General features: G+C 32.7%; 1 protein-coding gene across 1 annotated transcript; it reads right to left on the reverse strand.

Annotated features, from left to right (window-relative positions):
• Positions 1–2,584: 2,584 nt before the first annotated feature.
• On the reverse strand, positions 2,585–8,736 carry LOC105317541 (visual pigment-like receptor peropsin). The gene is made up of 3 exons (XM_011414204.4): positions 7,411–8,736; positions 3,995–4,100; positions 2,585–3,903 (listed from the first exon to the last, which is right to left on the reverse strand). Exons 1-3 carry the CDS (start codon positions 8,050–8,052, stop codon positions 3,491–3,493), a joined length of 1,161 nt encoding a protein of 386 aa, XP_011412506.3. The 5' UTR covers positions 8,053–8,736; the 3' UTR covers positions 2,585–3,490.
• Between the last annotated feature and the right edge of the window lie 2,869 nt (positions 8,737–11,605).

The following is an 11,605-nucleotide window of genomic DNA, read 5'->3' on the forward strand; positions in this document are numbered from 1 at the left end:
TTGTAAAATAGATTTTACAAATATCAAAGAAAAAGTCATACATGTAATACGTACGTCTGCTCTGGCAGTAACTAATTAATTGCATGCGATTGGATCGATGATTTGGTATATAGCGATGTATTGTGAACGAATGTATGTTACTAATAACTGGGACGAAAACAATTTGGTTACAAAGGGTTAAAGACATATGTTACTAAATAGGGGTAACGATGAGAAATTAGGTAACGATGGGTAAGAGAAGTATGTAACTTGCATTGATGGACAAACCTGGTGATGATGTGAGGCAACGCAAGGTCCGCACTTAAGTGACTTGATGCATGGGACTGTTTTTGTAATGGTGTAAAAGGTAGAAGAAAAAGAAATGGCGGGGGGGGGGGGGTGGGGGTGGATATGATTTGGTATTAATGGTACACGATTATAATTGGTCAAATGATGTTTGTTTGTAATGTGTAATGCAGATACAGATTTTACTGGGCCGGACTGTTTTGGTGCTGTTGTATAATATAGATGTGTATTTATAGACTGTTAGGGTTTTCGTTTCCCCCATAAGTCATTAAACCGAGACCTATAATACAGTTCTACATAGCGGTTTTTACCAATTAGCTAATGTAGCTTCTACATCATTTTCTTTTCTTTCAGACTTGAAAAAAAAACCACCCACGAATTATACCAATGTATACATTTGAATGCGAGTTCTGCAGAATACAGTTTCAGGTATATAACAATCCAATAATTTTGTACTTCAAAGAAAACGAAAAAAAATATAATCCGTCATGATTAGAGCACTGATATATTTGATATGTTCTTTTTTATGCCTTAATTGTGCTCAGTAACAGGAAATAACACACATGTATCTTGGCAACAATCGGGGTTTAAAGACAATCTTAAAAGTTGATGGATTTTACAAGAGGGATTTTTATTCTTTTTTTATGTTGAGTTGAATATTGTGATTTGTCTAGGGAATCCTTAATAAGAGAAAGATGGGCAGAATTCAAGAAAACAAAATCATTGAAGCCCCTGCAGTATTTCTTAAGTAGAAATTAATTCAATGCGACGAATGATGATCATTACAAAAAGCCTTAAAAGGAGAACAGTTTCTCATGGGCGCCATCAGTGGATGCCTTACTCAAGGTTAGTGATCAAATAACCGTTCCAACAAAGTTCTGGAAAATATATTTTGAGTACCACGAATGGCTTCTAGAAAACTCTATAAATTATCAATAACGACACAACAATGCAGCATAAATGCCTTTGGTATTTCAACGGAAATCTACAAAAATGACAATTTCAGATTTCGATGAGGGCAAGAAAAATGTTTTCTATTATAATTTTTGAATTCTTTTTGCACTCTATGTGTACATATATAATGTCCCGACCCATGCCATATTCGTTAAAATGGGAAATTTACAAATGTTTACATGAATTGTCTTTCTTTTCCTAATTCCAAATATTTTTTCTTCAGATAATTCTTTTCAGAAGTTCATTTTACATCCATTGAAGTATGGTTTTCTCTCTATTTCTGAAGAAATCCAATTTTGTTTTTATAAAATTAATGGGCAACAATGGGAGAAATAAACTAAATACATTTTTATATGATAAAATGCTTTTAATCACCTTTCATGACGTGCATTTGGATTAAATGTGTGATTCCATTTTTAATTTAAAAAGAATAACGAAAGAAATGTCCCCCAAAGAAAAAATAAACCGAACGAAAAAAACTAAATTAGTTCACGTAAGACTTATTATTGAACGTAATAATTCATTAGAATGACTTATTTTGTCGTTGAACTACATAATTTAATTTATGTCATTTGTACATGTACGTTTCGTCATTTCGTAATTACGACTTACTCTATAGTACTTTCTCGTTATTGCGTTTGACTAAGTATCTCATATTTACAATGTTGTAAAGCATAATATCAAGTTGCAGTAATACGTTTTTGAAATTCTCAGTCTTCAAAAGCCACGTTTTATTCATTTTCTAAAATTTGAATAAGATCGCTGTAGATAATGTCTGGTGAAAGCGCTATGTGGATAAAAATACGCATATATTTTCCAACAAATTTTTAAAAGTTATGCCTCATGTTAATTTTTCGAATGTTTTCATTTTCTGTATCAAATATTTTTACCTATATCAAATTTTACAGTACATAAAAATTCTCTTTAATTGGCATTAAAGAATGAATGCAGATTCGGTGCGTTTATGTCGTGGATAACTTGGACTGTGTATAGAAAAAAATAATTCTGGTTTCCTATATGAAGTTAAGAACTCAAGGTAAAAAATATATTATTTGTGGTATTATCAATTATTTTTCTTTCAAACGGCAGGTTGTCTGAATGGCTTGTCAATTGGAATGACGCAAACTGTGTTATATTATCGCTATGTATTTAAAAAAACAAAAAAACAATATCGTTGATTGATATGCTATAATCTCTTTTTGAACTGTTTCGTAACGTAAAAATATCAATTATCCTATCCTTATCTTGGAAACCAAAATCTTTCCTAAATACATGTACATATGTAATTATATAGAAGTAATCTTTTTGTATATTACATTTTCCCCTTCAGTTCAAATATGACGTAATAGACCACAGTCAGATGAGGGTACGAAAGTAAACTGTTTACTAACGAACTGTGAATATTGAACCCTTTTTTCCAATATAAAATTTATTTACACTGAAAAAACGCGTAGAGTGATTTACACGACTGGGATTCAAAATGTGAATATTGCTTTCTAAAGCTAGTTGATTAAAGTGTCGGCCTATTTGAGATAAAGGATTCCAACGTTATAAAAATACCGATCGAATGGCTCAAGTTTTTGAAGGTCCAAGTTCTTTGTCTGTTTTTCTTCTCAGAAACTTATTAAAAATCTTTATTTGATATATTTTTGCAATGCTGACTTAGAAATAAAAACACGCTTAAAACCATCTTTAATGTGTTTCGGGCCATCTTTAATTTTTAACTTGTCATATAAGTACCGGTTGATATACTGATATACATGCATTTCTAACATCCTGTGGGTTATCACAATAACAAAGCATTGATATTGAAGTATAGAAAAAAATCGCACTGATGGAAATATAATAAATTATGATACAATATGATACTTAAAAGAGGGTACAGATAGTAACAAATAATTAAAGCAGGCTTAATTCTTCCTCTTCTGACAATATATTTTTGAAAAAGAAAATCGAGTGCATGTGTACTAATCAAAACAGCTTTATAACGAAGCTTAACACATGGGTAATAAAATAGAAGCAAAGTCTGATAAAACACCGTTTCTGACACATTTCAAAGACTCGTTCACATTCCTGTCCAATTCTGCTTGATCCAATAGCTTTTCTAATCGTTATTCACTAAGACCGTGTCTGATTGAATCGTCCTCGGGTCTTCGGCAATTAGCCGGTTCAAATGAGACTACTCGCAATTTTACCCTCCACGCTCCCAAAGGGGGAATTATGCAGATATTGCCATTTTGCTTGGGCTGCTCTACGGATTGCCGGATTGTCCGGGCTGAGGGCTGTTGGGGTCGGGGAAATTCTCCACCTGGGTGGTCTGTCCAGCCTCGTCATCAATTGGGGCCACAAGCGTTGTCTTTTTCACGGCCGTTCCTTCCGCCTTCTTCCCAGCCTCGTCTTCGTCATCCGAGGCGTCCGCCTCTTTGTCCTTCTGCTCCTCTCTCTTGATCAGCATTTTGCCGAGACCATCACATGGCAGTGTGTTGTAGAAAGCCATCCGGAACTGTCTGTTTGTGCCGACGTAGATCAGGGGGTCCCAGATACAGGCTGACTTAGCGATGACGGCAGGGACCGTCATCAAGTAGGGGGGAATGTCTTTGGCTTCGCCGAATATCGCCCACAAACTCACGATAGAATAGGGAGTCCATGACCCAACGTAGGAAACTATAAGAATTTAAAAATTAGAAAAAAAAATGATGTTTACATATCGTTTGCTTGCATTGAGTACTACGTCTATTCGTTATATGGCACGTACCGAGCATGTACACAATCGTCTTGAACATTTTCTTTTCAATCCTCAGGTTTTTTCTCGCAATTCTGCTGTTCATGTCCCAGACTCCATTCCTGGCAACATGGCGAATCTATAAAAGCAATGGCGTCTAACCATAAAGGGATAAGATTGACGATGGAATAGAAAGTAATTTTGACCAAAAAGATAGGAAGTACGCTGCTATAGATTTTTCACATCAAGCTAAAAAAGGAGTGGTACGGGATAGCTATTGTTTGTCGGCGGTTAATTCCCTTTTACAAAAGTTATGGCTACTGAAGTAGGTTATGTTAGTATATAAATTGTGACGATTTAGTATAGACTAAAGAATTACATGACACATATAATCTATCAAAATTAACGCTGCTGTTTACATATAGACAAAACGTGCCGATAATCACAATATAATTTATTAGTTTTCTTGAGATTTGTATATCCATTCACTGGCACTCAGAAACAAGAATCAGACAATCACTGTAATTGCTATAGTACTTTGTTTGAAGGCTGGTTCAGGTGCATGTAGTTAACTTGTCAGCTTTTAGGTAGTGGAGTATTGACGGACGAACTAAGCACAAAAAGGGCTAAGAAGCCCTAGCTAATTAGCAATATAATTTACGCTCTCTTGTCTATACAGACGAGATGGAACTGAGATAAGAAACACCATGGCCTGGTCATAGATTTGAATATTCGATCATGGGCCAGAATAGAAGCGTAATTGACTAGAACAGCTAGTGTAGCTGGATGTGAGAAATTGGTTCATTCATAGACACTCGGTTATTCTCGGTCATATCCATGTAAATATTGTCTAAGAAATGTCAGTATTTTATTTGATGTGGGTGTTAAAACAAATGTATTGTCAAATCTTCCTAAAAATTTTCGATACGATTTTTAGTCATAAATAATCATTTAATATAGCAACATCTATATATGGGTCATTATCAAAATATGCAGACTTTTAAAACATGTAAAACATGAGAAAATTATTGGTGAAAAAATTACTTTGATTGCAAAAAACACATTTAACAAACAATGAAGTATAACATCTAAAAATTTGCAAACATTGGAATCTACCATTTGGTTGATAATTAGACTGAAATTAAATGAACTGTGAAAATTTTGTCAGTGGTGTAACAGGCATATAGTATAGGAAAAAATTCTTAAATAAAATAAAATAATTCTTTTAAAATGATGGACATAAAGTTTATATCAACAAACTTCATTTAGAGTTATTAGAATTAGATAACAGAAAATATTTGGCACATTTACATAGTGACCAACATAACATTTGAGACAAAGTCTTGATGTTACTCAACAAATTTTAATTTGAGCATTAAAAAGAACACAACTGGATTTTTCTTTTAATGGAGCATAAAAAAGACATTATTGTAAATGCACTGGTGTTTTCAAATATACATGAATCATTGTCAGTTAATTTTATTTGGAGAAAAATGTACACGTTACACCACTGATTATTATGTTTTACCACTGACTAAAAGTTACACCACTGACCTAGCGATAATAAATAAGAGATAAGCGTGTTAAATTTTGTAAAGTAAACTAATTTCTATTTTTGATTGCATTTAAAAAATGATAAATTTGATCTTAAATAAAAGTTTTCGTGCCTCCTTCTTTCATAATCTGAAGAGAGACACACTGTTACACCACTTATAATCAGTGTTACACCACTGACACAAAAATGGCATGTAGATGTTTTTTTAAAATGAATTCACTCATTCTTTGATGTTATATTTTTTACTATTGGCATCCACACACTTTTATCCACCTTGTACCAAGTTCGAACTTTCTTCAGCTCATCAATATCACAAACAGCATCTTCAATACTATACCAGCTCATATCAATCATACACTTTGGATAATTAAATTGAAATTTCTCCAATTTTCTCCAAAATCTATGCATACAATGCATATACACTTCCTCTTTGTCTATATATGTTTTTTGAAGCTCAGCTAGCATTTGTTACCTTTAAGTATTTGAAAGATTTTAGTATAACATAATAGGGAATGTGAAATGTCAGTGGAATAACATATATTATTGTACACTATAAGTCATTAAAAAATTTGATTTTTTAATAAAAATATGATGTGGATAATTTCATTTCTTTATTAGAATAAATTTGTTTTTACTTTTATCTTTTAATCAAGTATTTAAATGGGTAAAACATAATTAGAGCATACAAAATGTCAATGGTGTTTCAAATAATGTCAATGGTGTAACAGGTCTCATTTTCCAGATTAAGAAAACACAATTGCAATTAAATAGTCAAGCTTTCTTTATTGTGACAGTGTCTAACTTGTAAAATTGATAAATAACAATTGTTCAAAATGCTCAAAATATAAATGAAATGGAAGAAAAAGTAAAACAATTAAATAATGTCATGTGGTGTAACAGTTTTTTCAGTGGTGTAACAACAATTTTTGGTTACACCACTGACCGTTATACCACTGATGTATCCATAGTAAATGTAGCAGTATGACCCAAGAGAACAGATACTACACAAAGCTACATAGCCTATGTTATAATGTGATAAACATTCATCATTTATGTGAAAAACTTTTTTGTTCTTTCATAATAGAAAACCTTAAATAGCACGTTATCCCACTGACACAGTTTACATTGTATTTTTCGGAGCATACTAACATTTTCTGCCATATTTTCTATCACAATGATGTCATCACTGATACATTTATCTTTTTAGTAGCAGGGAATGATGTCACTATGATCTGGGGGATTCCAACTGTAGTACAATATTATTTACTTGATGTATTTTAAGATATTTTTATATAATTTGCCTTGTAACACCAATGACAAAAAATTTTTGTACAAGCATATATCTCGTCCAATTCATTGTTTTTAAAAGAGAACTTGTTAAGGAGCATAGCAGAAATTAAAATATGAATGTTGTTTTAAAAATTAACGGCGATTTTTGGAATAAAACATCAATGTTATTGAAGATATTGTAGGTTAAAGACGTTGGAAAAATTTAATGACAACATAAATTCACTGAAATCTCATAACAAATAATATTTTTTTTATACTTTAAGCAGTAAAATTGTCGATTTATTTGTTCAACAATATGGGTTTAAGTTTCTAAAATCCGATGGTACTGTATAAATTCCCCAGAACATTATTTTTCCCCCTTTAAATTGACACTGACACAAAAGGCTGCATATTTTGATAATGACCCATATATTTTGACATCGAAATTCTAATAATTTGCTAAACATATTATTAGGTCTTCTTTTTAAGACGATTAATTTAGTCTAAAAATGGTTACCACCATACGTTACTGTTATAATTATGTTTAAGCTCAAATTCTTCTTCAAAGTATATCTCTTTAAAATAAAAAATAAATTTCAGCTGAATAAATAACTTTCATACTTACTGTCATAAAGACATTATAATAGCAGTAGAATATTAGCATCAGCGGCAGGAATAAACTCCAGATAAAGATGGAGATGTTGTAACTGGCGGACTCAATGTCGTCGGTGTCCCACTGAACGGAACAGGAAGTACGACCGGCCTCATACGTGTACCTCCCCCAGCCCAGGAACGGGAAGGCGGCCCAGGCAAAGCCCTGGAACCAGATAGCGAGGCAGGCGGCAACAGCCACGCGCGTGGTGATTTTGGACGCCTGCAAGGGTTTGGCTATGACGATGTACCTGTCGAAGGAGATCCCCATGATGGTGTACATGTTGGTCAGTCCCATGAAGTACATCCAGAACCCCTCGAACGTACAGACATTGTCGCCCCAGAGGTAGAAGCGGTTGTAATGCGCCGTCATTGAGATAAAGGAGCAGATGCTCATTCCGAAGTCCCCCATTAGCAAGGAGATGATGAAGGTGTTAGTCGGAGACCGCATGTGCTTATTTTTGGCAAATACAAGCAGACCGGTAAAGTTCATAAAAGATCCAAACGTGAACACAAAGAGAAGTCCCGTCCCTATGATATAGTAGAGAGGCTGGGGAATGAAGTACTTGACGAGGGGGACCTCCGGTACTACCCCGGAGATGTTGGAAGTATTCATTGTGGACTGTTTCAACGGATAAAAAAAATCTTAAGAACAGCTTAAACCAAATGTCAGAAAAAAGGATCCAAGAAAAATCTACTAGTGCTGCCTCCTGGGACGGATGGAGAGAGCAGGAGACTCTCCGGTTATATATATACATGGTGCTCTTCTATTCCGGGAACAATTCATTTGTGAACACGCATGGGTCCCCGAGTAGACTTTCCCATTACTACCGTGCTGGGTTTTCACATTATTAATTAAGTCCATCGTAGTATATAGGCAAATAATGAACAGTTTTTTTTATGATTGTATTAATTCATTTTCCAGGATAAATCTTTTCCCTTAAAATGAAATTCTTCATGCAATTGCTCACAGATGATAAGAGTGGAGCCAGTCTTTGTTTCGCCCGGCGATTCACAAATGTAAGTGCAGAGAGGTACAAGCATTTACAATCCGCGACGGCCATATTGATCCTTCGCTCAATAGGTCGATTTTTACAAGTCAGGATGAAATGCAAGATGAAGTAATGAAGTGTTAAAAGTCATAATTGTAGTCCTATCAGACGGTAATAACAGGGTGAATCGGCAATCGTTCTATTTATTAGGCAGAATGTATCTAACACTCAGTATCCCTACGCTTTGTGGTTTTTGTGACAATTACCGTGGTAAAATTGCTGAGTACGCTAGAAAAATTTACTAAATACATAAAGCATTTAATTAATTCCTTTTCTGAGGTTTTTTTTGGTCATCTTTTAGATAATTTATTTTTAAAAAGCAATAAAAAATGTATCTTTTATCATAATAAACATCATTGTAGTGTGTGAAAACTGCCATATTCCACCAGGGCAGTTAAAATAAGTATGTCTATCAATCTTAAAATAATTTTCGCGGGCATTAAAACTTGTGACTATCTAAAACACATTTTTTATATTATGCCTTAAAACAGTTATGTTCTATAAAAATATCATGCATAAGAAAATATTCCATTGAAACATTCGTAGTTATAAAAAATGTATGAATTTTACAGCAAAACTACGGAAGTGTATTAGTGCCGGATTGTTTTTTTTTTCTCTTTAAAATTTCAACTTTTAAGTTGATTTTTCCAACTCTTTTGTTTGAGTTTATTAGATAAGAACGAAGCACACTAAGATCAATAGAAATCCTTGAAATTTGTATCTACATGGCGTTAATAAAGATCACTTATCAATAAAAATTCGACTGAAATTGAAAAAAAAACTTATCGTAATAGTGTCAATGAGTCCATGACTAATTAAATTAAAAATTGTTAATTAGTAAAAGACAATAGCAACAGAGAATTAAAAATTGAAATTCCAAGATTAAAGTTGGAAAAACCAACTTTAAGACAGGAAAATCTAAGATTAAAGTTGGAAATTCCAATCTTAAAGTTGGAATTTTAAAGAATTTTTTTTTACATTGTGACACTAAAAGGCGAACAAAACTACTGAGCATATATATATCCTATTTTAAGAAGTCTTCTGTGTGCAATAAACAGAGAGAATTTAAGGTCGGGAACCGGTAAATGAAAGTAGTGTATCGTTCTTTATAATTTAGCATAAGAATATCAGATCTTTTACAGATGACTGATATCCATACATTATGTATATTAGTTATTTTTTTTTGAGTGAATGTGGTCGTTTTTCAAAAAATGTTTGAATTTATAAGGTGATATTATATATGCAGTAGATTGTTTATTCATGTATATTTATGTGCATTCAATATATTCAATATTTCAATATATTCAATGTATGGCAATATTTATAAAATTTCATTACTAGGAGAGGACTATCTAAGTTTTAGAACTTGTGTCTTATCCTTTTGATTTATTCAATAAAATATGTTCAATTCAAAATTCAATAGTTAGATATGGTATATTCAAACTTTGATTTTATGAAAACACGAGGACAATGCGAACTTAAAACTGTGTTTTTCAATTAAATATAATATAAAGCTAATTTATAGCTAGAAAATAAAAAATAATTTTTGTTTGTACATTTGAAATCACACGAAGAAAATCCAGATACTTGTCCATTTGATATCAGTATTCATGTATGTATAAATACTTTTGAAGTATACTGTCGGTATTCTATAAATACATGTATAGATATTACTGACAAAAAAAACCCCAAATAAAAGTTTAAAATACAACGTTTCATTGTGGAACCAAAGAATTAATCTCGAATACACTAAAAAAATAAAACAGGTTATTTTAATAAAACACCATAAAAATATGAATATCTCAAGGTCAATTAAACTGTAGGCTCCTTACATTATCAGATCTTGACCCTAGGACAACGTGGTAACTCATGCAAAAACTGGTGTAAATTAAGAGAACAAACCCATCAAATTGGACCGCTGTTGGGCGGGGGGGGGGGGGGGGCAGGTCGGAAACCTCACTCTATAAAGCGAGTGTGTAGATCGAGGGAAGTGAAAAATCGACAATCGACAGAAACTAATGGATTGAGCAATACTTTGATCCGCCTCTTACCACTGACCACTTCTCAGTGTATCAAGTGAAAGTGGCCTGGGGGGGGGGGGGGGCAGCAAATTACCCATCAAAGCTAGCTTAATAGATAATTAATTCAAAGTCTTACACTTTTTTTTTATTTTACTATAAAATGGAAGAAAAATAGTATATCTTTAAAAAAGTTAAACATCTGAATACAGAGGCCTTCTCAATGATATTGATGTAAGAATAGCAACTATACAGCCCCTCTCAACGGTTATTCGAGTGGTATCGAAAAAAATAAGATAAATGTATATACAGGCGTATGGTTTTTTGTGTGTGTGTTTTATCAATATTCATAGAGAAAAATAAAAAATCCCCAACAAATTGAATTCACAAGTTCTTTTAACTTAAAATTATCATCCTGCTGATCTTTGGAAGGGAAACAGATCTAGACCTGTGGCGTTCCTGTCAACTATGTATCCTAAGGTGCTGCTAGTCATCATGAATTAGATTAACCGTTTGTCCGAGTTGTTGACAGATACTGTCAACAACAGATATTTGGCCCTGCATTGAAACAAATCAAGATCCACCGATAATATAAACTGTCACTTTGGTTAAGAACAAACATTGAAAGATACATGTACATTCCACATTAAATTAAAAAAAAAACTTTAAATATTTAAGATGGCCATTAGTTAAATATAAATATCAAAATAAAGTTTAATACACAGTATAGTTTTGCACTGCGACTAAACTTTATCTATCGTGCTTAATTACAAATTAAAACAATCTTAACTTTAGAAAAAGCATTGTTGTGTTGACTTATACAATTTGCTTTATTCGTTTAAAATAATATAATCCCAACAACTTTTTGATAAAATAAAATAATACCTTTATCTAAAACTAATATTTTAGCCCTAAAATAATACAACTAGCAAAAAAATCTGATTAAATTAAAAAAAAATGCAAAAAAAGATTGGTATTGCAGCTTTAGTATGATTATTGCTTCAAAGACAATTTACATTTCATCTCTTCATTCTGAATAATGCATAATTCATAATATACTACAAAATTAATATGCAGTGATTATGAGCTCGATCGGCAC

Source organism: Magallana gigas, chromosome 7 (assembly GCF_963853765.1).
Source record: "Magallana gigas chromosome 7, xbMagGiga1.1, whole genome shotgun sequence".
Classification (NCBI taxonomy): Eukaryota; Metazoa; Mollusca; class Bivalvia; order Ostreida; family Ostreidae; genus Magallana; species Magallana gigas.

What these genes read in the sequence shown, in the direction of transcription:
- LOC105317541 (XM_011414204.4), bottom strand. Translation starts at nt 8,052, where the DNA reads ATGAATACTTCCAACATCTCCGGGGTAGTACCGGAGGTCCCCCTCGTC. An exon ending in ATTATAATGTCTTTATGACA is followed by an intron (nt 4,101 to 7,410) that starts GTAAGTATGAAA and finishes TTGCTTTTATAG; the next exon opens with ATTCGCCATGTTGCCAGGAA. An exon ending in GACGATTGTGTACATGCTCG is followed by an intron (nt 3,904 to 3,994) that starts GTACGTGCCATA and finishes AAATTCTTATAG; the next exon opens with TTTCCTACGTTGGGTCATGG.